Source organism: Megalops cyprinoides, chromosome 10, assembly GCF_013368585.1.
Source record: "Megalops cyprinoides isolate fMegCyp1 chromosome 10, fMegCyp1.pri, whole genome shotgun sequence".
Classification (NCBI taxonomy): Eukaryota; Metazoa; Chordata; class Actinopteri; order Elopiformes; family Megalopidae; genus Megalops; species Megalops cyprinoides.
Genome location: NC_050592.1, coordinates 24,628,504 through 24,655,951, shown reverse-complemented (window position 1 = coordinate 24,655,951; position 27,448 = coordinate 24,628,504). Strand labels below are relative to the sequence as shown.

General features: G+C 47.7%; 1 protein-coding gene across 2 annotated transcripts in view; it reads right to left on the bottom strand.

The window, feature by feature from the left end:
• adgrb1a (adhesion G protein-coupled receptor B1a) overlaps nt 1-27,448 on the bottom strand; it is a 75,122-nt gene that overhangs the window by 26,854 nt on the left and 20,820 nt on the right. For both annotated transcript variants that reach the window (XM_036538843.1, XM_036538844.1), the window contains exons 3-17: nt 17,534-17,692; nt 15,583-15,687; nt 13,898-14,062; nt 12,879-13,043; nt 11,687-11,851; nt 11,131-11,295; nt 10,631-10,732; nt 10,394-10,500; nt 10,031-10,225; nt 9,708-9,776; nt 8,578-8,686; nt 7,519-7,662; nt 4,884-4,959; nt 4,021-4,123; nt 3,668-3,711 (exon numbers count right to left, since the gene is read on the bottom strand). In XM_036538843.1, the coding sequence (XP_036394736.1) occupies nt 3,668-3,711; nt 4,021-4,123; nt 4,884-4,959; nt 7,519-7,662; nt 8,578-8,686; nt 9,708-9,776; nt 10,031-10,225; nt 10,394-10,500; nt 10,631-10,732; nt 11,131-11,295; nt 11,687-11,851; nt 12,879-13,043; nt 13,898-14,062; nt 15,583-15,687; nt 17,534-17,692 (1,873 nt within the window). The remainder of the gene's footprint in view (nt 1-3,667; nt 3,712-4,020; nt 4,124-4,883; nt 4,960-7,518; nt 7,663-8,577; nt 8,687-9,707; nt 9,777-10,030; nt 10,226-10,393; nt 10,501-10,630; nt 10,733-11,130; nt 11,296-11,686; nt 11,852-12,878; nt 13,044-13,897; nt 14,063-15,582; nt 15,688-17,533; nt 17,693-27,448) is intronic.

Genomic DNA, 27,448 nt, shown 5'->3' with positions numbered 1-27,448 from the left:
TAGATTAATATTTCATAATTTAAAATGTCTCAGGCTCCCCCTAGACTGGCACTGGGATTTGTAAAGAGTGATAGGGGTAAGTCTGTTCTTCCCTCCCTCCTACACAAGTGGAGAGAACTTAAGTCAAAGAGTGATACCATTAACTGCAGTGCAGCAAACAAGAAATGATCAAGTAAGATCAACACCAAAGCTATGAGGTTGCTATTCTCAAGAAAGTAAAACTTTTTCAAAGTATTAATATGTAATGTATGTATATGTAATCATGTGTATGAGGGCACATACACATGTCTGTGAGTGTGTGTGTGTATGTGACAGTGTCTCTGTGAATGTATATTGCTCAAGTTTTTTTTTCCTTCCAGAGTCAATTTATTTTTAACAAATGTAATTAAGAAATATTGCATTTTCTAACAGGAATGACTCAGTGTCCTCTGGCCCCGCCATGCAGTAGATGTCATCTCATTATGTTTCTAATGATGTGGAATTCACACAAGCTGTGGAAATGTTGGTATCTCACTACCGGAGGACCAGGGAGTGTAGGAGTGTGCGAATGACGACAGTGAAAGCCGTATGAGGCCCGCAGCCCACGTTTATCCGTTGGAAGTCACATTTTGGGCCATTCAGTAGAATTCCCTCTGGTTCCTTTTACCCAGGCTATCACATTTCACTTTCAATGTTGTGAACTTTGTTGACTGTCTCGAAATTCTCTATCAGTTGTTTGGGGAAAGGATAGCACATACTGGCTCACAAGCCTCAAACCACTGAGATCTAGGTCTTTCAACAGGTGCATTTTAAAAATAAAAATGTGGCAAATATTACATCACAACATGAATATAAATGAGGGTGTTGTGAAACCTTTAGGCAGCCTGTGTGCGCCACTCGTTCTCTCCTGTCTGTGGACTGCTCAAGGCCTCTTGGCTCGTTGTGCCGGCCTGGCTCTTCTGCCAGAAAGTCTGGCCACGCCCTGGGGAACTGTGGCACAGCACATGCCAAACTGTTTGTCTGTCCAGACTCACTGACCTACTCCATTCACCAGCTGCCACCATCTCCACACTCTAGATAGGACTCTAACCGGCCAGCGTAGCTCACAGCATGTGAAAACAGTGTGCGCAACCCAGTACGTCTGGTGATATTGGCTGAGGACTACCCATGAACATGCAGCAGTTTAATTTGCAGCTTATTCAATCAGCATTAACCGTATAGTAGCTTCTAGGCCCGCATAACTGCACCATACCCACAATGCATTCGTATTAAAGGATGCACCGATGTGTCCCAGTGCCCGTTTGATGCAGAGGTGGTGCGCACATGAACCTGTACCATCATGCACTGTGCAGGAGTGGAAGGAGAGGATGCACCGTCTTCATAGCAACTGTAGCTTACTGTCAGTGCCTGGAGCTGCAGCTGTGTGGATCTCAGTGCACTGCAAGATACGTGTTTATAGCCGCCTGGTGCAGGCCTTTTTACCCCTCACACTCTTTAGCTCCCAGGCTTCCCTTGAGGACTGGTTCAGACGGTACACCCCCCTCCTCACAGCCGGGTGTAATCACGGTTCTTTTGTTTACTGAGATTGATTATTATCTTATGAAAGACAGCATTGATGCTCTCTGTCTATTGTTTGGAAATGAACTTGAAAAGACTGGGGTGTTAAAAGGAGTAATAAATAAGCATATTGGCACGTACAAATCAAGGCACAGAAATGGACAAGGTGACACTGTTGGGGGGGGCTGGATGACACGCTCTTTGGCTTGACTGATGTGCGGTGACGGTTAACCTGATTGAGCAGTCAACGCCGGGTTAGTCTGAACAGCGCCAGGCTGTGTTTGGAGCTGTGTGATATCTGTAGTCCAGTCTGAGCTGCGCCCCGGAGTGTGCAATCAGCTCATTAACCGCAGCCGAACGGCTGAGATAATAGATAGATGCCCATCTTCCGCGGATTTACTCTGACAGGCCTCTGTGGGCATGTGTCAATCAAAAGATGATTCCCCACCCTGCACTCGCTTGCTAGCCCTGCCCCGACAGCTGAAATCCTCTTGCCCGTATCTGTATGCAGTAACCATGGCAACTGCCAGTGGTTCTGGCAGGTCAAGTAAAGAGATGCAACAGAGAAAGTGTACCCCCCACACAGCATGTTCAGAACTGTACTGCGCATCACTACAGTATGTCACCCATTTAATGGGAATAATGTAAATGAAGCGGATGAGGAAGAGGATCATATCATAGATTCCGCAATAACATGGAAACTGTAATGCACTGTAATGTAATGTCAAATAAGTACAGCACTGCATCTTGACGCGGATGATTAAGTAATCTAATATGATGGATGGAGTGACAATGCATTCATTGGTCACAGTGAGCCCCAGCCTTTCTTGGACAGGATCTCCACTGGACACACAAGCCAATCAACCCCCAACGGCTCTCACCAAGACAGAGTACAACACAGCCTCTCCGCCAACAGCTCTCAGATTGCATCCCCACCCCCTATATTAACTCATTAATCATACCTTCTGTCTGATATCGATATTAATTTCACTTAGAACATGAACCCAACCCCCCCCCCCCCGCCTCAAAGTGTACAGCTAAATTAGATTCCTTCCATCATCCCCTCTCTCATTCTCTTTCGCAATCCCACTCCCTCTCTCCCCCTTTAAATCTCTCCCTTTCTCACTCTTTCCTTTCTAGGACAAAGTTTTTTAATCTGAGAAGTGGGGCAGAATGCATTTCACGTCGCTTGTCTGTGACACAAGTGTACGTATCTATCTAAATGCAAATGTCCCACGTTTGCCGCAAGAGTGTGGCACGATGAAGCTGTGGGAGAAAGATCGGTTTTCTTTTTTTATTATCATTATTATTTTAAAGTCTCAGTAAGCTTTTTATGAGAGCGCAGGGACGCAGCCGCGCGCACAGCGGCCAGCGTTGGAGGCCCGGGTGGGAGTGGGCAGCGCGATATTTCCCCGTGAAACATGCGGGTTCCCTGCCTCCTTCCATTCCATCCACACTTCCGCGGGGCCCTCTTGGGCAGTGAGCGACACTTTCAATTTTCCGTACGCTGCATCACTGTCAGCGCCAAGCAGACGTGACAAAGTGATGCCCGGGACAGGAGCTGGAGGAAAACGGCCGTCTGCCTTTTTTTTCACGACTCCTTCCAAACGCAGGGTGTCACCGACACTTTCAAAACTTTTCGCCAAAGTGCAAAAAAAAGAAGAAAAAAAAAAATCCCTCTTGCGGCGTGATGGGTGATGGTTTCTGAAACTTTTGCAGCCATCATCTGCTTCGATTTGTCTGCCGGCTGAGTAATGCCTTCCGCTCTTATGTAACACGCTGCTGTGTCATGACACTGTTCTGCCCCCCGGGGTTCACTTCTTATGGAGCGGTATGGACACCAGTTGGGGAGATAACACATGGCAAAAGAGGGAATCAGATTGGGGGGCAATCCTCGCCATCTGCCCCTAATGGCTTCTGATTGCGGTTCCTCATTGAGCCACACACAAACCCCCTCTGTTTGCTGCCTGATTGGCCTGGTCAGATTCCTGTCCCTGAAATCCTCTATAGCCTGTCCCCTGTGAAAGCTGCTCACTTTCTGAGCAGCAATGCCACAGCTCTCTGTTTCAGAACTTATGCACGTCTGCAAATATCCAGCACAGGTAAACTAGAGTAAAAAACTCCCACCTACCTGTCACTCTCATCCCAGGAAATGCAGGTCTGGTTGACGGTGCCCTGTATAGAGACAGATGCAGATGGAGAGAAGTGAATTTACTTGACAAATGTGGCCACACACACATCATCTTGTATTTCACTGACTAGCATTGGCTACGATAAAACTGTAGCTACTAATCTGAACCTTTAAGTATTTTGTTCATACAGTATCTAAAATGACAGAATCTGCTTGCGGGAAGATGAATATCTTCTTATTTAATAGATAATAGTTATCACTTGTGGTTTATCAGATCTGATTAGTGCAGACAGAAAATATTTTTGTTTATTTGGTGGGGTGGCGTGTTTAGGAGTGGGCGCAAGGTTCCTTACGTTGTAGAGATGGGAGAATTCAATCTCCACAGGGGCAGACAGGAAGCTTGGGGTGGGCTTGATGGTAACTGAGACCACTTTGGAGTTGAGCACGGTGCTGTTTCTATGAGCGCAGAAGAAGGAGAAATGCATGTGGTCAGACATGACATCAGCAAGCCACAACTGCCCTTCCTTCGTATTCCCAACCCATCTGCACATATCTTGCTTGCCCCCCTCCCCTATTCCCACTGGCATCTCCCTGATATCCCTGCCTGCAATCAGTCACGTAAGATGCCTGCATGACCAAGTAGCTCCTCCCCCTACCCTAACAACATAAAAAGGTCATCAGTGGTACAAAAAACCTCCATCTTATTTGGGAATCTAAGAACACAGGATGCTGTGTAGAAGAGTGGGAAAAACAAACCATGACAAATGTTCTCCTTTTTTAATGCAAATAAGTGCTACAGAAAAAAAAAGTTAATGTGTAGGTGGAATGCATTTATGCACTGGAATGCACATCCATATGTTAATCGTATCTCATAGGTATGTTAATGTGTGTCCCTGCCTTTGGAGATACCATAAATGAAACACTTTCCATATGTATACAGGATTAAAAATTATACGGGAATGACACTGAATTCACATATACTAACCTATGCACAACATTATATAGATAAAGTCTGACAGTTTTTTCTTATATACCATAATTTATATAGGTGTCAAAAATAAATATAAAAATATATCAATTCCTTATAACTAGGATACCATGTTTGGTCAGCTGGAGAGCCCTGGCATTAGCAGAGGGAGCCTCAGTGCTCTGAACTGGGCAGCTACAGAGAGGCTGCAGCGGCGGGAGAATGCTGGTGAAAACTGCATAGTCTTACCTCTGCAGGGAGAGGATGCTGCCCAGGTTCCTGTAGAGAACGATACCGGTCACGAACGCAGAGGAGTCATCTGTGTCTGGAACACAGAAAAACAGGAGAGAGAAATTTTTACCAAAAAGCCCAGGTAAAATAGATCTGAAATGTATAGTATAAGCAAGCAAGGAAGATGAAGACAGAGAGCTGGAGCGCGAGTGAGAGAGAGAGATGAGCAGATGCGTACAGTAGAGTGTGTTGCTACCTCCTGCTACGCAGACTTGGATATGGATGGCCTCGTTTCTCTGACAGTGCAATGGAGAATGAATGCAGGGCACCCTGTCTCTCTCAGTCTTTCCACTGAGACTCCTGTCTGACTCGCGCCTCACCAAGAATGGCCCAATTTACCGTGCGGTGAACCTATTTATAACGCGCTACCGTACATGAGGATGTAGAGATGTGTGTCACGCACGTGTGTGAGGGCTCTCACTTCTGTGTCAGTGCGTCTGCGGTGCTAACTCTTTAGCGTGGTTTGGATAACGTTATACTCCAGTGCACACCATGCGGAAACGTTCCTTTACGTTTGGATAACACTGCCTCGTGTCCGATGCATGAGAGGAACCAGATGGTACAGGTTCAATGCACAGCTCAGCTCCTGCGCAGGGGTGGTCATGTGACTGGTCATGTGACCAACATTGCTGGCAGGATGACGGCAGCCTTTGAGACAATCCTGAGAGGAAGCCAAAATATGCAATAGACTGTAGCCACACATAAAAAGACTGAAACAAACAAAAAGTAGAAAAGAAAAAAAGAAAGCAGAACCAAAACTGGACTGAAACATCCTGGCAGAGGTTAAGGCAAGCGCCTTGGGATAGGAACAAAAGCACAGGGCTGCATCTGCTCCGATCTATAGAAACTCAGACTGTACAGAACAGGGGCAGGCCGCATGTGAGACGCTGCCATATTGCGGGAGGCATGGAAGTGCCAGGCTGCGGGGCAGAATCTGTGGCCCCGGGCACACAGCTGAGGCCTCACAGGCCTCCTGCTGGAACAAACTCTGGGGGGGGGGGGTGCGGTGGCGGGGCGGGCAAAAGCAGGCAGTGTGTCTCTGGCTTCTAAAGGCAGCGTAATGAAAAAGTTTTTGGAGCAGCAGTTGTTGTTGTCCCTGGGGCTTATTGTGCTTCAGGTGTCCCCAGTAATCACTGTGTTGTTTTGCTCATGTGGGGTCTAAGTAGTAGATGATCTCTTATACAGAAAGCCTAGGTGCCCTTGGATCTGCAAACAGTTATTGCCAGAGTGTGGACCTTGGTGTACATATAAAACAAGGCATGGCTGAGGAAAGAGGGGGACCCCTGTGAATGAAGGGCAAACGGCGCCATTTTGACTCCCTGTGTGCCGCCGCTGTCTGATTACTGCACGCAGCACGAAGAGGCGCAGAGGGACGACTGACAGGCAGGGCATTGTCGATGCCATGGAAATGGAGATTAGCTTTAATTGGCTCTGATTGGCTCCTGTTGACTCATGATTAAAGACGGCAGTCCCAGTTGCGTGGCCATGCAGGGTGAGCGCTTCCCTAATGGTCTGTACTGGGAGTCTGCCAAGCAGCTTTAGACACACAGGGTGGAGAATGCATCTCTGCATTCATAGGGCCCACTCCGTTTCCCAGCCCTCCCTACTGTTAACAACAGACTAAAGCCAGTTCACTGAGAGCAGCAGCACAGAATGCCATTGATGCTCACATACAGTACCAGTCAAAAGTTTGGACATTTTTCTTTATTACCACACTTTAGAATGATAGTAAAGACATCAAAACTATGAAATAACAGTGTAAATGTAATTATGCAGTGACCAAAAAGCAACAAATTTCAAGCATTTAAGCATACATCTTTAGATCAAGATGTCTTTGAATGCATGTTTCCCACTGTCTTAATCAGGTGTGTCCAGACTTTTGACTGGTACTCTGTGTCCTCTGATTGTTATTTGGCTTTGGGCCACAGAAAGATTTTTTTAGCAACTTCTTTTGAAGGAATCTCTTCGAAAGTCGCTGTTGCTGCCGCTGCTGCTGCTGAGAGAGACAGGGGTGGAGAGGGGGAAGCACAGAGCGGGGAGAGAGAGGTGTTGATGAGACAGCCATTTACGGCGTGTCTCTGCTCCAGGAGTCCACACGAGGCACAGGTGTGATCACAGCCATCTCCCCGCCCCTATGAGAGCTAAGTGACACGGCACTGTGACCTCAGAGAGACGAGGGGAGAGTCACACTCCACGGCTGTCATTGAGACGCACTGGAGGGCGCAGAGCTCAGAGCAGTTCGCAGGTGTGTGTGTGTGTGTTTGTGTGTGTGTGTGTGTGTCACCCTGCTCTCTCTCCCCCTGACTTTCAGCAGTCCTCTGTAACTGGTTTGGATATATTTAGGCTGAGTCTCAGGGAGTCAGTTAACAAGCACATTTTCCACAATGCGTCTGTGCCAGAGATCAAGACAGCTGTTGACACAGGGAACTCTGCCCTGAGATCGTGCTCTTACTGTGTACTTATGGAGGATGGGGTGATCGTTACCTGACTGTTCTTGGAAGCTATTGACCATCACTTCAGGACATGCATTTGTGTGTGTGTGTGTGTATCTGTGTGTGTGTGTGTGTGTGTGTGTGTGTGTGTGGGATCTAACCTGGCTTGCCCATGGACAGCGTGTTTCGTGAGATGGTGACCCTGTCCTCAGAGCTCCTTGCCCAGTCCACCATCCCCTTCCACCCCTTCATAGGGAAGGTTATGTCCGAGGCTCCAGAGGCCGGTCGCTTGTGGATGCTTAGCACTGAAAGACAAAAAGAGACAGAGGTGGAGGGTGTCAGGGCGGGAGGGGTTTGTCAGCCGAAGAAGCAGTCACCGCGGAAACAACTCCGCCCTGGGAATCCTCTTTGGTGGCGGCAGAGCTGTGCCCGGGTGACCTGGCGCTCGACCCACTGGGCAGTCACTTTCCCCGGCACCAGAGGGCAGGCTGCCATGGGCTATTCCGTCAGCCCTCATCTACTCCCTTTGTCTGGCTCAACTGTTTCTGACACATTTGATGGGCGACTCCAAAAGCAAAACCAAAATAGCAGCAGCCGAGTATGTTTTCTTTTGTCTCAGCGAGCTGTTAACAGCTTGTGGAAATGATGTTTAAAGCAAGGGAGAAGAAACACACAGACAGATCTGGTTAAAGAAATATCGCCTTTTGTAAAAAACCTTATTCAGTTCTGACATCAGCTGCTGTTATGTTCTCATATGATTTGCTTTTTTTTTTTTTGCTTTTCTGTGAGAATCCTGAAGGAGAATTCCTCTGTCTGCAAAGATTTGCACACTTTGATTGACAGGTTAATCAATTTTACAGTCATCCCTGCCTTTGTTGGGATGTTGAGTTTGCCGACATGGGTTTAAGATGAGCCCGATACAATACATGCCAGACTCATTTTAAAGTTAAACCGAAGGTTGATTCATATTTTTTTTGATCTTACATTTCCCCTGAGACTCTACAGCACAGCGTATGTAAACCTGGGTGGCATATAGTGCTGTTTGTTAATATTTATCTGTTTGACCGACACTCAGGCGAGGTACAGAGCTTACATTTTACATATTATAATTTTGTTTAGGTGGCTGCATGCTGAAGGAATTCAGGCGTTGCAGTGCTTTAGTCAAGAGTGCAGTACAACACAATCCAAGATCCCTGTGGAAGCCCCAGCAAATGACTGACCTAGGTTTTCCGTGACCTCGTAAGTGTCCTGGAAGTCCTTCATTCGGAAACCGATCACATCCACAAAGTCCTCAACCAGGCGGAAAAGCTCTTTGATGTTGGGTCCCAGCTGAGAAAGAAACAATTTAGAAGGCTTACAATAATGCCGGAAGGTTTTAGGTTCAATCCCCAGCTTCTACACATCCACCGTCTCCCTGCTTGGCACTCAGCATTAGGAGAGATGGATTGTGGGTAAGTGTCATGTAATAGACTGGAATCTTGTCCAGAGGATTGTACTTGCACATCAACCCACTTCACGCCCACAGAGATTGGGATATGCCTCGACCCTATGAATCAGTCTAGCTCACGCGCAGCTTGTCGCTAGCGCTCAGAGGGTCCAGATTCTAACCCCCCATAAGTGGAATAAATAAATGTGCCTGCGTGTCATGCCTCATCCTCCATAAGTGGCACGGTGTGTCCCGCGTCAACATTAAACTTTTATCCGGTCCCTTCCCTGTCCTCTCAGGGGTCACGTCAACTTCACGGCAAATTTAAGTCATTTTCAGCTAGTGGTAGAATCCCAAATATGTGTCTATTGTGCATAGATATATCTTGAGACTTTTGGTGAAAAGCTTCACCTGGAGACTACATTTCAGAAAACCTTCAGTAAGCTCCTTCTCAGCACAACAATATGGCCACTAGGACCTGAAGCTGTTTCTGAAGTAATCAGAAGCACAGTGAGGTGACAGCGCTACAGCCATGGTTGCCTCCATTCTGCTCTAGAGCAGCTCTTCATCACCTAAGGGTTAGTCCTAACACCTGATGTATGTGCTTCTTTCTGCTTTCTCTGCTGGGGTCGTGCAGCTGGATTTAAAGAATCTCATTGAGTGGGAGGAGAGGGGAAGACTACGCGCCCCTGGGCTCTCTGGGCATACTGAGAGGTTGGGCAGTGAACTAAAATGAGAAACCTCCATTTGTTCACCAGGTCCAGGCTATAGTGGGAATTGCATCCCAGGAAACAGCAATAACTGGGACACTTTGCGCAGATGAACGTGGCAAGAATGTGCTGTTGGGGGGATTAATGAATGACACAAAAAGAAAGACTGAGAAAAAAAGACAAAAAAGACAGGAGGATAGATATAGGTACTCACCACCTGGGTCTCCTCCCACCTCTCCCTGTTCTCCTCCATGAGCAGGTTGCTTACAGACTGGACAAAGTTCTACAGAACATAAGCAATGTGTATGAGCAAATATTCAGGGATCAGGACAGATTTATTAAAACCCTCATTGTCAGAGCATAACATTGCCACAGAGATTGAATTGTTTCTCCACACTGTAAATTTGATGAGATCATGCCAAACCAACACTATGGCCTAGGGTTTTCCCTCAGAGATTTCACTACAAAGGGTCAAGTGTGCAACAACATGTTAAAATGCCAACTGGAAGACTTTTGACAAAGCCCACAGTGACAGACCTGTATATCCGCATTGCTGGGGTTGTAGTAGGACCTGCGGAAGATCTCAGTCATGTTCTTCAGGACGTCCACAATGGCGAGGAGGTCGCCACTATAGCTTGTCCCATCACTGGAGGTGCTTCTTAACTTCTCCAGCACCTCAGAAACTCCATCTCCCATGAATCCGCGCTGGGCCTTTGATAGATGCTCACGAGTCTTGGGGAAGAACATTCAGAGGAACAGTCACTGGCAGTCACCACTCAGCTTGACATGTGACAAGGACATTGAATTTGTCTTCAGTAGCTGCAAAGTTGTGATTTTTCAAGTCAAAAAGGCAATGTTTTTTTTTTTGACTCCTTGTGAATATACACCAAAGCAGCTTACCAATGTCTGGATGCTACGATAGTCATTGGAAATGCACTTCATGTAGGTTGGATTCTCCCAGTAGGCGATGCCATCATAGTCCAGGGTGCATCGGCGTAAAATCAGCCCTGCATCACAGCAGTAGATTGGGGATCAGCATCGTTTTAGTATGGATTCATTGCACCCAGGCCATGCTAAGCACTGTAACTTTTCTTTACAAGTTGTGCCTTCCCTGTTTCTCAAAACAGCAGGCCTTACCGAATGCATTGGGTGGGCAGCGCACAGCAGCGGTTTCCCCCGCGGGGGTTTGCTTCCACACCACACTGGCAAAGTTCTCCTCGTCGCAGATCTCGTGGGGTTCTGCAACAGCACGTGGCAGCAGATGTCATGGTTTCCGTCCACATGCACACGCAGACACGGTGCAAACACATATGCATATGTACGTTAATGCAAATCATTGTTTTCATTCCTTTCCTGTGTTAAGCACCCACTCTCTCACTCGCTGCCAACCTCCCACACACAGAGTATGCCCCTCTCCATGCGCATACATTAAAATACTGTCAGTGGCTGGCTGAGAGGTGCATTCTGGGATAGGAACACTCGTATCATGCCATTACTATTCTCAAGCCTGTCACAATGCTTAATGCTGGAGGGGTGGCACTCTGAAGAAAACTGCTTGACAATGTGATAAGAGAGAGAGAGAGAGAGAGAGGGTACAATCAGGGTTAAGAAAATACAAACGGGCAGCTGAGACAGACCTGGACACCTCTTCTCGTTGCAGCGCCGCACCTCCTCACGGTCCCCTGGGCACTGCTCCCCGCCGAAGAAGGGGCCGTAGCAAACCCTCTGCCTCTGCTGGCTGCCTCCTCCGCATGTTTTGGTGCAGCTGCCCCACATGCTCCATGCCTGCCATTTCCCATCCACTGCAGAGAACACAGCACACTCCGTCAACCCCACGCCGACTTCACAGCAACGGTTCAGCCCTTAATAGTCCAGGCTATCAAATGATTTGTCATTATATAATCAGAGCCCATTATCAAGGGGCACTGTGAATTCTGTGTTCCTTTGTGTTTGGGCATGAGATCTGGATACTGTTAAAACGTTTGATGATTTTGGTAGAAGAACCAGTAGCAGAGCCATAATTTTTTTGATATAAGTATATCTTATATTTGTGGATACCACACAACATGATGGCTTTGCCATAACTATCATTACTGCCCAGCCTGGAGAACAATGTTTAACATGTCACATGACCTGGGTTTAAGCCTGTGAAGATGATGGATCCTTGCCGCAGACAGACAGGGCGGGGCTTACCTGGGCACTCCCCGAGGAAGCAGTTCCGGGTCTCCAGCCACTCGCCGCGGCACTCGGAGCCCCCGTAGGAGGGCCCGTTGCACTCCCGGGTGCGTTGCATGGTCCCGTTGGAGCAGGACGCTGAGCAGGAGCTCCAGCTTGACCACTCGTTCCAGATTCCATCCACTAGGGGGAGCCAGAGAGGGGGAGGGGGAAAAAAATTGAGACCGTGGCAGAGTTTTCCACTTACTTGTGCGTGCTAAATGCAATTGACCTCTGTTTAATCAATTCTTCCTTTCTCCTCAAAGCTTTGGTCGAAGTGAATGTTCTGGGACATCTGGACAAACAGCACATTGAGAAGTGGTACATCCGTTATTCTGAAGCAAAAATGATGACGATGACTTGCATTCATATAGTGCTTTGCACTGATGGATTTCGCTGTGCTTTGCACATAAGTTTATTCCTGGAGTGGGGAGGGTTTGTAATTACCTAATTATTTTGGGGGGTGATTAGACAGGCAGATTGAATGATCCAGGTTGGGAAATTGACTTGGACAAAGGACAGCACATCTAATCTTGGCAAAAAAGGCGCCATGGAATGTTAAATGACCACAGTGAGTCAGAAGCTCAGCTTCATCCAAAAGATGTCATGTATTGGATGAGGACCCATACCGAGGGGTAAAACACTTAACTTAATGGAGACTATTGCATTAGAACAAGAAAAACATTAAAAACAGGGAATAATGTTTCAATTGAAGAAGAATGCAATATATGTGTGTGACTGTGTGTGTCTGTGTGCTTCCATGTGTTAATCCGTGTGCTCCAGAAAAGAGCCGCTTCAATCTCTCCCAAGTTCCACCTCATTAAGTGAGTCTTTGAGTTCACACAGGAGAGCTGGCGCCTTTGTTTCTCCACTGCCAAAGCCAGCCTTTTGTTTCTTGCTGAGGATGATTTAGGACTTTATTCAGAGTCACAATTAACTTTTAAAAGCTGACACAAGCTTTTTTTTTTTTTACACCCCCTCCCCAACCCCCACCCTTCGTGTCTTTTGATGTGACAACAATTTTTAGGCTTCGGACATTGTATTGCATTACATCTTAAGACAGCATATAATTGATCCACTCGACAGTCTACGCTGCAGTAAGCTGCAGCTGACAACATAGAAAAAAAAACAGGAGCGGGCATATTTGGGGTGTGTTAAGAAGCGGGCTCACCTGGGCAGACGGCGATGTTGCAGAACTTGGTCTGCCTGGGGGGGCCGTCGCAGGGGTCCCCGCCGAACTGGGGCGGCTTGCAGGTGCGGGTGCGCTCGCGGTAGCCACGTCCGCAGGTGGACGAGCAGAGACTCCACGGCGACCACTCGTCCCAGGCTCCGTGCACTGCAATCAGAGCGGCTGTGGTGTGATTTATAGAGGGGAAGACACGCGGTGCGCCACGCAGGCCACCGTGTGCACTGCAGCGTGCTCACAAACACTTACACACCGCAGTGAGAGCAACAACACACACACATAACATAATGTACTGCACAGACCGATTTTACATCACTGACGTTGAGCACTTCTGCTCTGCAACATTGGTATTGCTAGTTCTATTTTATTTGCACTCATAATATTGATCTGTAAATTGGGCCGCCTACAAGGAACGTGCCAGTGCAGCTAATATTGCAGGAGGATAGGTCCTGAAACAAGCGATTTTCACGGCCGTGTCATGACAGACAGAATCTGCCACCCCTCACTCCCCAGGGTGACCTAAAACATTTCTTAAGCCAATGGCATGAAGACATATATACCCTATCACCCCTTCCCCCCAAAACTAGAAAAGGAAGCAAACACAGGCAGGGAATCTTTGGGTAGAATAGGGCAGCACTGGACAGGGAGCTCCTTAATATTTCTTTTTTTCTTTTTCTCCCTTTTCCATGATTGCCTCTAGCCACACTGTGGCAGCTCTCAGGGCTGGGCACAGTGCAGTGACAGAGTCAATCACCTGACACATTCCAACAAGGTGGGCAGAGAGGGAGGTGTAAACCGGTAGAGCCTGTGGAATGAGCCTGCCCCTAATAGGATCAGGTAGCGTGCAGGAAGGAGGGATCTGGGGGCTTCCCAATGGATTCTGGGTAAGGCGGTGGGACTCAGAGAGCGAGGCAAGAGGGTCCGGGTGTGGCAGAGGGGGTGAGCGGCAGCGGAGGCGGGGGGGGGTGGGGGGTTGGGGCGGTGGACGCGGGTGGGGGGCTTACCTGGACACACGGCGGAGTTGTTGCAGGGCCTCTGCTCGCGGAGGGGGCCGCTGCACTGCGTGCTGTAGGAGGAGGAGATGCAGAAGCGCGTGCGGCTCTGCCAGCCCTCGCCGCAGGTGACCGAGCACACGCTCCAGGGGGACCACTCCTCCGCCGAGGACGAGTCTAGTGCCAGGAAGGGGGAGGGCGGGGCAGGAGGAGGGAGCAAGGGAGTTTAGGGGTTAGGGTGGGGGCAGGGAAGCAGGGAGGAAGAGGAGTGGGCGGGGAAAGGGAGAGACCGGTTAGCATGCAGGGTCAGCAACAGCCTTTGCTGTAAACCGGGATGGGAGGTTCTGTTTGTGGGGGAGACTTGTTCTTTAGGATGTGATAGAGGGACTTTGATCCCCTTATCCTCAGCATTCACTTGCAATTGAAGTGAATGCTTCCTGAACCCGGCTCCGCCATAAATCCGGATGAGACCCTCAAAGCTCTTTTGCGTGCATTTTCACCAATAACACATTTTCAGGGGACGAGCAGAAGTGTTGATTGAATTCTTCAGAAACTTGAGCAAACACTTTTTGCCTAATGGGTAAAAAGCTCAAGGAGATAATTTATCTCTGACAGACAGGAGGCAGTCCTTTGTTAAGGAACTAATCAGGCATTTGAATGAAAAAAAAAACAAATCCTTGCCTTTGAATCCATATTTACAATCAATGAATTCTTCCTTGGGTTTCCGCTGTGTCAGTTTGCCATAGATCTGCAGTGCTAGGTTCTGAGAACAGAAGATGTCTGAGGAAAAATGTTCTGAAAAAGAAGGGAGCTTCTGGAGAACTGCAGCAATCCTTGGCATGCAGATATCTTGCCTCGCTCCCCAAAGAAAAGAATGCCTTATGCATCCAGACAATTTCTGCTCTGATTCCCCCGCTCAGTGGTCGAACCCTGGAAACAAAGCATCATCCATTCTACTGATTAGCTGTCGCCAGCGCACACGCACAGCCAATCGAGGGCCAGCTGCCACTGCTTTGACATCAAGGTTGTCGATCAACAAATGACCCATGTGAGTGCGGATACGTAGCAAAAACGCCATCAGAACTTCAGACCGAGAGCAAAAAACAAGCTGCAAACCATCTCCCCTGTGGAAATAAATTTTACAGAATCTTTTTTTATACACAGTACTCTCTAGAAAAAAAGAGAAAAAAAACCTTTGTATATGGGAAAAAGTTCCCCTCAGAAGGGGTAAAGTGTGTTTTCAATTCCCTTAGTCTGATCCTCACACAGTACCACTATGACAACAGCACCACTGTGGCAACAACAACAGCAACAACAAAAAACAATATAACCTGCCCCGTAAGGGAGGGGGTCTGATATTGTTTTTGTTCTATTGTTTTGTGGGAAGGGGAGAGGGATGGCGGGGGGGCGGCGGGGGGTGCAAGTGAAGATGGGACTGGGATCCCATTTCAGCCACTGACAGTCAGAGATTTGTACCATCTTGAAAGGGAAGCCAACCAAAACCAGACCCATGATTAGTGCAGTGACGACTCCTGCCCAGCAGTCCATGGGAGTGCGGCCGCCGCAATGCTGCCAGGGCTGCATGTATGGCTGGGACGGTGCTGTGACGTGACTGTGGATTGCTGGGAATGTAAGCTGCAGGGTGACCGAGGCGCAGGGCACCCTTCTCCCCGATCCACTGATGGCTGCTGCCTTACCTGTTTGGGGAGCCAGGTGTCCGTAGCGAGGCTTGTCCCCGTCGTCCCGCTTGCGGGTGTCCACAGAACGCAGGGACTGGCTCCGGGTGAGGTGACGCCCCTTGCCTAAGGGTAAGGTAAGGGGCGGGGGTTAGCAGATGAGCTGCCGGACGGGGGTCTCTACCGCCCTGCAGTTCTGTAACCGGACGCAACGGGTGAAGTGGCCCAGGAAACAGCAGCCATGCTTGTGGGATGTGTGAAATAACATGACAGGAGAGCGGGTGGGGTTATAATGAATGTGAAAGCTCTGGCCATGGTCTTTGGCAGCTTTTCCCAGAGTGGGCTTTGTGAAGCCATGCAGGTGATGTTGACCCTGCTTGACCCTACACAGCACAAACCAAAAGAAATGCACCTTGGGATGCGGGCGAGGTGGACAGTGCCGTGTGGTGAATGTGAAGTTGAGTATCACATGCTGCGGCATACATGGGTAACTGACAACAAGGGTAATACACACAGGGCAGAACATCTAGGTCAAGGTCTACAGCAATGGAGGCCAGGCCTTATTAGCATTAATGTCATCTTATATTTATCAACTCTTTCATCAGCACTTCACCAGAAGAACAGATGAAAAAAAAATGAAAACTGGACTGGGATTCAGCAGAGATAGAGATCGTTTACTCTCTGAAATGGTAAATTAGAATGATGTTGCTGTGTTGTGACAACTCATGTACATTAATTTTAATCACAGATAATGTTAATGCTTTATGAAAAGTACAACATGAAATGAAAACATCATGGCAATTTTGTCAAAACATTGTTAAAATGTGAAAATGACATATGTATCTGAAAATAAATTAATCATTCCCACTTTCACATATGTGCTTTTATTAATATATTGTAAAATATGTCATAAAAATTCCATACAATCTGAAATGCATTCTATATTGTTTCAACATTTCAGATAAAAAGTCTGTAGGGGAGGGGGCACATACACACACACGCACACACACACACAAATTCAGAAGAGGCACGGGGCCATGTTTGTCAGAACACTATTTGCCCAGGCGCCAATTCATTTAATCAGAAAATGCGAGAAAGGTTTAAAAAAAAAGCAGTGGAAACCACAGGCTGCCGCTTTTAGCCGTCCGCGGTCACGTTTCCTCACACCTCGCGCCAACCTGCGAGTGCATAGGGGACCTCTCCGTGCCCTGTTCTGAGGGAACGCGGCGCTGTGATCGGGGCAGCTTGCTGTGTTAAATGAGGGGGACGCCGAACAGCCTCCGCGCCCTCAGCGTCGCGCAGCGGAAACCTACACACCAATTTTCAGCTCGGTTACAAATGGGGAGCTGTCTGCGCAAACGCTCACTGCGCAACGCTGTGAGCGCGATCGAGGTGTGAGGGCGGCCGTGGCCGGGCATTTCATTATCGTTATCATCTTTCAGCCAAAGGCATGCGGGAGGCCGCTTGCCACAGAGATGAATTAAAACCCACTGCTCTTTGGGACAGACACTGCCCATCAAAGTTCAGTGTCAATTGAGTGGACCCTCTAATGTGTTGGATTAGATCAAAGCACAAGTGTCGTTAGTTTTCTGAACTGGTAACTGGTATATTGTATCCAATTCACTCCTATTGGCCATTAGATTTCTGAACCGAAAGTCAGTTCCTGTAGGTATTTATGTCTTGTAATCATTAACTGGACCATTTTTTGTCCTCTCATTATTTATTTATTTATTTATTTATTTTATGAACTTGATATTGTAGACTCCAGGAAGAAGGTGTCGTATGAATGACAGCCAATGGTCATCTTATTAAACGAGCAAACTCAAATAAATTAAACTGTAAGGCGTAAAAGTAAAATATTTAACAATAAATGACAAATGACTGCAAAACAGGATATCCCCTGGACTGACAGCGAATAAGAGAAAGAGAGAGAGAGAGAGAGAGAGAGAAGGAGACAGACAGACAGCCTCACCGATGCAGGGCTGCGGGTTGCAGGGCCGGCCCTCCTCTAGCACACCCTCGCACAGGTAAGACTCCTCCGGGGCCGAGTGGCAGGTGCGGCTGCGCGTCTGAATCCCTCCCCCGCAGTCACTGCTACACTCTGTCCAGCGTCCCCAACCGCTCCAGCCACCTGCGCGGATACGAGCACGACCACCGAGGTCAGAAAAACGCTGCGCTCGTCCACTATGCTCCGTGTAGCACAGACATCTATACATGTATACGTACAAGTTGTTAAGATATATAACAATCTACTGGAAGTTATATGTACTTGTGTATACGTATATATGTATAAAACTTCAAGTAGATTGTTATATATCCTAATAATATAACAATCTCCTTGCAGTTTGAACCTGTATTTTTATGACTATGGCCTTGTTGTGCTAGATGGCTCACTCCAGATGATGATAAAGTACAGCATTCAATCAGGGAGATGGATCCTCTGGTCAGAACCAAGCTTAGGCAAATCATTAGGCAGAGAGTAAAATGACCAAATAATCAACACACATCTACCCAGTGACAATGTGCTAAAGAGAAAAACACAACAAAAAAAAGTTCCATTTAATATTCAGTATTCAGAGCCGAAAATCCCATTTTCAGACAAGTTATTATCTGGAAGGAAAATGAGAATCAATCCCCAAATACCAGCGGAATGTGATTTTCAATGTTCCAAGCGCTCATGAATGTTTAATCTGCAGTGTAGGAAAAAAAAGGAAAAAAAAATGCAACACCGTCCCAAAGGCATACACAAATATGTATTAATCTGCATGAATAGAACATGAAGATGGCCCGTGCCCTGAGACAGACATTTCTAATTACTGGAAATCAATTACCAAGAGACACAAATCATACCTGGCACCAAGGCCCTCGGACAGAGTGAATGACTTTCAAACTTTGGGGCTCGCATGTCCGATATTGGCCTGGCTTGAACTGTGTCTTGTTAATTTATTTATTTGGTGATTTTGAATGGTTTGAACCTAAATAGTAATACATGTCTTATCTTAAGTTACTTATTTTTGTCTGCCAAGACAAGGACCACACTCTCAGTCTTGAAATAAACGGCGAGACCTCTATAGACCTCTATGTATATACGACAGATAAGTGCTATTATTTTATCTGTGTCATAGGCAATAGGACACCTGACTAAAACCAATTGTCATTATCTCCAAACTAAAAGCCCTGGTTCTGTTAAAAGTCTGTCTTTTTCTCTCTCCCTCCCTATCTCTCTCTCTCTCTCTTTCTCTCCACCCACTCCTTCTCTTGCTCTCTCTATATATCTATCTCACACTCTTATTAACCTCTCTCTCAGACTAATGGCCTTTATACTGAGCTTAGGGGGACTCATAACATTTAATGGTCCTCTCTTCCCTTTTCTTTTCTGACACCCTGATTGGCTCCGTGCGCGGCTCAGAAGCCCTAATGACGGCCCTCCAGACATGTCTTAACCAGACACTATACCTGAATGTCGGATGATGTCGGCAATTCTTCTCGCAGGGCCGAACGCCATTAGGTTGTTTTTTTTCCATATTCTCAATTTAGCGGTTTTGATATGAATTTAGCTGTTGATCGTGCATGGGCGAATGCAATCAACATCCATTTGTTTTACCTAAGTTGGCCTATTAGGGGCAGATTGTTTACTTATTTGCCATGAAATTGCCTGTTCTGAAGTCTCTGCTTTTTTTTTCCATTATTTTGTGCAGATCATAATTCGCTTGAGTGAAATATGCAAAACACTGGTTATTAATGGCAAAGGTGCCCCTCCATACTGAACGGCCGCTTTGAACAACCAGCTGGTCGCATGCAGCTTTGCTTAAAATCTGGCAGCTGTCAGTTACTAATATAACGTGATATGAGTTAATCTTATACTTCCCCAAAACCCTCTGTATTCCAAGTTTAATTTGAATGACTGTCCCCTCAGCAAGTCAGAGCAAGTCAGAAGACAAAAAAAGGATGAAAAAATCCATCAAATGAATGCTTTGGAAAAACTCAATTTGCAGATAACATTCTTTCCCGGGTGAAAAACGAAACGAGGGTATTAATTTTTTTCTTTTTTTTCCCGCTTGATGATCATGGTCTTTGAGGGGGGAAAAGGGAAGAAGAAGAAGAGGAAGAGGGAGGAGAAGAAGAAGAAGAAGAAGAAGAAGAATGCAGTGTTTTCTTTTTCTCCCCCAAGGACGTTTTATAATGCTTTCAATAATTCAGTGTGCTTCCTTTCTTCTGCCGTTTGGCCGGGTATATTTCACTCCGAGTACCACCGCCATACTGCCTTCTCCCTTTATCACCTCAAGAAGAAGCCCCGTTACTCATCTTCAGTGTCCTCTCTCCACTTTCACTCTCTCACACCATCACTCTCTCCCCCTCTCTCCGCATTTTCCTCAATGTCCATTTATTTGAGGCATTCCCTGGCTCTGCCTTGTTTACGAAATAATTACCACAGAACTGTGCAGGCCCTCCACCCAAAAACACTTGCACATACATAGAGAGTGACACCCTGAGGTCCCCACCCGGGGACAACTTCCATGGTAAAACTATTTAGCAGAGACTCATGTGAGGTTGGTTCAGAGGATGGATAAAGTATGGTGAACACAGTAAAGTTCTGATGGATGTGGTTTGTCGGCATTATATTTACTGTGCGGGATATTAGTAATACCCCACCAAAATACGCATGTGTGTGTACCCAGTATAAAATAGGTAATCTCCTGTGCTAATTAGCTTGCAGGCTGCACACACTTCAGGGTAACGAGACAGGGATGCTTCACGTAGGCCTCAGCCCCGGGCAGGCACAGCGCTGCTGTTGTACCGCGCCTCCAGCGACCCCGCCCTCCCTCTCTAAAGTTAAACCTCTGAAAGTCACCTTGCCATCCCTGTCCGAATGCGGTAACGACTGGAGCAGGCGTCTCAAGTTTCGGGCAGCTCTGGAACCATCGACAGCGGGTCCCGCGCACCCCGAATCACCTCACCGCGATCGATAGAGCGTCCGTAACTCTACCCCCCAACCCCGTTTTGCAGACAAAGGGCAGATGGAGAGGAAGAGAGAGCGAAGGAGGGAGGGAGGGAAGGAGGGAGGGAGGAAGGAAGGGAAAGAATTTCTGCTCCGTTTATGGGCCTGCCAACACAGACTGAGTGCTTGAAGCAACAATCCCAACAGCCAGTGTGTTTAATTAACAGATAAGGAGACGGAGTGGAGCCTCTCTCTCTCAGGCTCTCCGCCGCTGGCTTCAGACAGCGTTTCCACAGAATGGCACGACCGCTGGCTTCAGGGGAGAGCGTGGAGAGGAGGAAGCAATTAGTAAATTTAAAGATAGTTCGTCTTTCTTTGATAACACACACCCTCATGAAAGAGTCCTCAAAGCCACATGGGCATGAGGATTAACAAAAAAAAGAGGAAGAAGAAGGGAAGCTGGTTCCCATGTGACAAGTTCCTCTGGTTTTGTGCGTGTGTGTCTGTGCATATATCAGTATGTGTCTGTTTGTGTGTGTGTGTGTGAGAGAGAAAGTATGTATGCCAGGGGGAATTAGTTCTACCAGACACATCCAAATTTGTCCCTGGGGTCAGGTTTGAGGGGTATGTGTCAAGGAGGACACCCGCCACCCCTTCCCTCAGTTCAATCAAGAGTCACACGACACATAGCACATGCCACATGCCACCTGGCATAACAGTGCCCTCCTGCCCACGTGGCACTCATCAAGATGACTTTTCCAAACTGTAACAGGATCCCCTTGCCAAGCAGTGACATAAGGCTGGAAGTGGTCGGGGGGACAGATTGGGACGGCACCACAGAGGAGGGCCAAGCGCGACAGGAGGGGAGGGCTCTTGAGGGGGGGGGAAGTGGTCAGATACCCAGCACACTTATCTTTTCACTGTTTTCCCAGCGGGCGGCAGGAAAAAGGCTGCGCTCTGGAGACGACGCCGCACTGAAGCAAAAGGTAGCGCTTGTTTTGGCAGACCACAGATGGCGCGCCGTTTACGGTGGGGAGAGAGTCTAATTGTTTACAGAAACATCAGCGCTGGGTGTCTGGCTCCAGCCGCCTCTGCCCGTCCCCACCCCGGTGCAGTTTCCCAGCAGCCCCAGGGAGGGTGGTGTGAAGGGGGGGGGGGGGGGGGGGGGGGATGGGGGGGGGGGGGGTTGTTGTCCTTCCAGCTGGACCTGCGCACCTGTCTCTGCCCACCCCATTACAGCTGTAATCACCCATGGGTGATCCTCTCTGCTCTCTGATCCCTGAGACTTGCATCGTCACTCATTTTCCGGCTCCTGCCCCACGCTCTCTGCCGCTCCACAAGGCACGAATCGATGCAATTGCACAGTTACCTTCTCACCTTCCACCCTCGCCTCTCTCTCTCTCTCTCTCTCTCTCTCTTTCTCACGCACACACACACACACACTTTCCCTCTCTCACACTACACCTCTTATGCATGCATTACACAGCTCTGAGTAAAGGCACCTAAATGACTACCCCTCTCTATACAAAACAGCTCCTTCACCACTTCAGAGAATGAGAGAGATGCAAAGGGAAAACATGACAGAGAGAGGAACAGAGAAAAATATTCTGTTTATACTATCATCAGTTTAAGTGTGCATATTTTTTGCACCAGTTGTAAGCTTTAGAAAATGTACAGAATGTTTTTAATGTCAGTAAAGCATATTAAATGAAACTGAACTGAAATTAAAGGTGAGGGTGAAGTGAAGGAGAAGCAGAGAGAGAGAGAGAGAGAAAGAGAGCGATAGAGAAAGGGAGAAAAAGGGAGAGATAGAGAGAGCTGCGCCGTTCTAGGCGCTCCATCACATGGTTAGTGCTGACACCCAGAGGACAGACTGCGTCAGCTGCACTCCTGCAGATAACAGGAGGAATGGGAGGAATCAGCCCTGCACCGAATCCATCAGCCAGCAGGACGTTTCCTCCCACAAAGTAGCCTGTGGCATCAAGGTGTCATTCAATAAAATTTATGTTGAATATATGTATATAATACAATCTGCTGAATGACACCTTCATGCCACCTTCCTTAAAAAATATCTGCTGTCCCTCGCCTTAATGTAATAAGGACTTGACTGCGTGCAGCTGTGTGAAGCTTTGTATCAATGACACCTTGGGAATCAGCCACCCTCCTCAACCTCCCTCGACGAAAAGCTGACTGCGCAAGGAGAATACAAAAGACCCTGCCACTTGCTCTCTTTCTCTCTCCTGTTCTTCTCCTCCATTTCTCTAATACTTGCTCTTTTGCTCTCTCACGCCTCTCCACATATCCCTTCCACCCTCCTTTTCTGTCTCCTTCTCTTGCTCAGGTTGAAAGGGCTTCGTCTCACTCTCCCCTCCCTCTCTTCCCCTTAACCTCACTCCTTCTCTCCTTTCCTCCACTTTCTTCTTCTCCTCCCTCCCCCCCCCTTCTCTCAGTGTTGCACCCTCTCCATCTCTTAGCATGTCAGTCCCTCACGTATCTGGATTCCCCCGACTACCGTAGAGAGAGAGGGTCCTGTCGGCTAAAGCTAACAGAGCTAATCCACTGCTCGCTCTATCTGCTGACAGTCAATATCCTGCTCAGGATAAATATTTTAACAGCTGTGTGCTCACGGCCCTGGCCCACGGATTGATTTATCTCCCAGGGAGAGGATGCCCTCCCACGCCCCCCTGTACCACACCGCTGGTCAGCTGAAAACCAAGGGCACACCCCAAATTGGGTCCACACCCAGAGAGGGTGCAGGTGTCACAGAGAAGATAGATTCGCTCTTATGCCAAGCTGACATGAAACCCAAGGTTATATTTATTTATATTTTTTGGGTGGCGTGGGTCAACACTGCTGACAGATCAATCCCAAAGATGGATGCGCGCATCAACAGAAAATCAAAGCCTCCTTCAGCAGAGAGATCAGATGTTTCTCTGTATTTTTCTGCCCATAAAGCAGGGGAGAAAACAAGCAGTCCACACATCTATCTTCGGAACTGAATGGCTGATGATCAAGTGTACATACAGACGCACACATGCACGCACTGACTGAGCACAAACAAAGGCGTCAGTGCATGCCTGAAAGGTGGACTGCCAGTGACTCAAATCTCTCTCGTTCCACTGGACAACAGATTCACTGAAGACACAGGCGCTTTACTTTCCAGCATCCAGGATGTGGTGTGTCAGTTTAACATGTTCCTATGGTAACTGTGAGGGCCCCCTGCTTCTATTTCCTCCTATAGCTCAGTGTGGTGGCATCTGCCCCCATCCCCTGCTGTGTAGGGGCTTTGAGAGCACAGAGACCCCCTCAAAATCCCACCACCCACCCAACGCCAGCACACTAACACACACACACACACACACATTTTTTACCACACAGGAACAAAATAGAACTTTCTTGTTAATTTTGTATAGACTACACATAGGACATTTTGCATATAGCTTTTCCATGACTGTAATAGGTATCATGCAAGGGGGAATGTGAACAGCATCTCATCTTGGGTGCAAACCCATGACCTTCTGGGTGCAGCGATCCAGTGCTCTGACCCATATGCCCCTCAGTGCCCCCTTCTGGCGACAGATTGCATCACATCCCTTTTTTTCTTCAGCAGAACAGAGAGGATCCAGGCCTACAGAGGTTCCTCTCAGTTTACCCCTACTTCATAAAGCCACTGTGTTTCTCAGGGAGACAACAGTGAAAAAAACACTGCCAGCGTACATAAACATGCACACTTAAAGCCCAGCCGTGCACTCATAAATCTGTGACCAAGAGTACAGCTCTCTCCCCCTGCGCCAGGCTCAAACAAAGGGAGGGAGACATACCACACAGTGCTCCTTTCAGCAGTGGCTGGAGGGGGGGGCGTGAGAGAGGATCTGAGAGAGATGCCATGGCTGTGTGAGCATCAAGGCAGGCAGGCACAGGGGGGCGGGGGCGAGGGAGGTGTCCAAAAGGAGGACTGGACAGGACACGTCTTGACTAATTAAGTCCTTCTTCCTTCCTTAAGCCCAGTTTGTTATACTCCGACAGGCCCTCGTCTGTGTGTGCGAGAGCCGATCTTCCCTGATTCAATGTCATCCTTCTGTCATCCCATAGAATGTCTTCAACAAGAGTGGCCCTTTTCTCCCAGCATTGAATTCTGCTTTCTGCACTCTAGCAAGAATGTGCACACACACACTCACGCACGCAGACGCACACTCACACACACACGCACACTTACATACATACACCCATACAGAAATGTCTATGATCGTGAACGCGTTGTCTGTGATTGTGTGTGTGTGTGTGTGTGTGTGTGTGTGTGTGTGTGTGTGTGTGTGTGCTAAAATTCTTTGCTGCATTTGGCACAGGCAGTAAAAATTGCAGAATGCGAATTGATCCAACACCATTTATCTTCATTCCACCACTCATCAAATCTGAAGAAAAGCAGAAAGAACCTTAGTCTTGCAGTAAATGTCCTGGCCACAGTCCCCCTTACCCAAGGAGTTTATTTGAAAATACTGCAATGACTAAAAAAAAAGAGAAAAAAAGAACAAAAAAAAAAACAAAAATGCTGACTTTCAACTCAAGGACTCAAGAAATACAAGAAGCAGTTTGTCTTTGATGAGTCTATGGGAGGAAAGCACTGTGTCTGTTCCATCTGTACACAACATTGCCACATAGACACACTTTCAGGAGTAAAATACAACCAAGCACAACTGCACCGTGACTAACATCATGCAAAGCTGACTTCGACATTAAACCTCACAGATGTTTTTTTTTCTCCTTAAAATAACATCCAAGCTGCATTAAAGGTTCACTTTTTTAGGGAGAGTGCATTGTCCTATGGGCTTCATACAACAAAAGTACCCTGTTTTTACTGTGGCACTGTTTTGAGTCTGGTTTGTTCTAAAGCCATCTGCACGCTGAGCAAACAATTCACGTCCCGTCGATGGCACTCACAGAAATGCACCGTCAAACCATTATCCAAAATGCCACAGATGAGTGATGAGCTACTTGAGGAGGGAGAACAATGAGTGAAGTTGAATTTCTTTTTTTTCATCCCTACAAGTCTTTATCGCTGAAAATTAATGTACCCCCCCTCCCACCGCTGCCACCCCCATCCCTCCAAACTCTGAGCGGTCTTTTATTATCGGTCATAAAGTAAGAGCAATAAAACTGCTTAATTAAAACATGAATTTTTAATCAGTCTTGCAGCACCTTAAAGGAGCACAGGGCTATGCTGGCCACTGCCTCCTCTGGGAGAGAGGTGCTTTCTGGACTGGAATCCTGACGTCTTTTACATCTAATTGGAGCAAAAAGCTCCTCTGCCCTAACACTTACAGATCTGTCAGAGAGGAAGGGAGGAACAAAAGAGAGAGAAAGAGAGAGAAATAAGAGGGGGAGAGAGAGAGAGATAGAGAGGGAGGTGGGTGGGCGGAGATACAGGGAGAACGTGGAAGATAGGGACCTATTCTAATTCTAATTCTAATTAAATCCACTGGACAGATTAGCGAGGCAGTGGTGGCATTTAAAGCTCTTGTTACCCCAGGCTCGAAAACATTGGCCGCTATGGATATGCACATATATTCTTGATGAAAAGACTTGCTTCTTGTTCTCAGCAAAGGGAGTAAAGGGCTACTTGGTCATGCACATCATCTTTTGGAGATTCTGATTTGTAGATAAAGGCCATCTTTAGGTAACAGATACAGGCTGACTGTGAGTTTAAAGATCCAATGTTTTCTACTATAGCGGGCAACCACAGTGAGTCTTAGCCAAGCTTTAAAAGCGCTTAGTTTAGCAGCATCTGAGCTGAGCCGTGCTGCCCCTCTGACTTCAGAAGGCCTTTGCTAGGAAATAAAACGCAGCATGAATTTGTCTTACTTAGTGACCTCTTTGTGTGAGCATCTGACCACAGTAAAAGAAAACTGCTTTGTCATGGAGACTTAAACTCTCTCTCATTCCCTCTCCCAGTTCTCCCTCCCTCGCTTGCTTCTCTCCCTCTCTTTGTCTCTCTCATCTCTCCCTCTCTCTCATTCCCCCTCCTAGATCTCCCTCGCTTGCTTCTCTCAGTCTCTCCCTTTTCTTCTTCCTTCACATCCTCATCAGTCCATCTCTCCATTGTCCTGTTTTCACTCAGTCTCTCTTTCTAACCCTTCTCTCTTCCATCCTACTGTCCCTCACACATAGGCGGTCATCTGTCACCGTGTTCCCGACTGCTCCACATTTTAGCCATAAATGGCTCCGTGTTGGCGCCGTTATCCCGCATAGATCATCAAAGTGCCTTTGCAGCATGAGACATACCCTCCCCCAACACACACACACACACACACACACACACACACACACACACACACACACACATACACACATTTCTGAGCGACATGCCAGCTTGCGGCTTTTAGCCACGCTGGCCCGCTCCATTTCCACCCTGCAAAAGGAAATAGATGTGGAGGTGTGCGGCCGGCGAGAGACAGAGCCGGAACACGAAACGGACAGGAATCCATTAATCCATAATGGCGTGAAACCAAAGACAGACAGGGCCAAAAGTTGCTTTGTAAATGATGTCCTGCCCATCTCTGATAAAATCATCTTTCATTTTGGCCTCTGTCACCGGGGCTCTGTTTCCTCTCTCCCCTCCGCCTCTTTCAGGCGGCGGCTCCCTGGCACACACCAACTCCCGCCGCGGATCATTTATCTGCCATCTTTCCCTTTGTCATTTCATCCATCCATCTGCCTCATCTCTCCCTCCCTCTATTCTCCTGCCAGATACAAATGTGGTCTCAAGCATCTACGTGTCGCCCATGTTGATCAGCTGTGGGGGGTTTGCAAGTAAGAAACTTCCACGTTGGAGGTTATGCTGTGCTACCTGGTTCCTACATGGACATCTTTACAACCCTCTCCCCGTGGGTGGCGAGAGCGAGAAGAGGGTACAAGGAGGTAACAAGGGCCCTCCTTTCCCCCTTAGCTCTC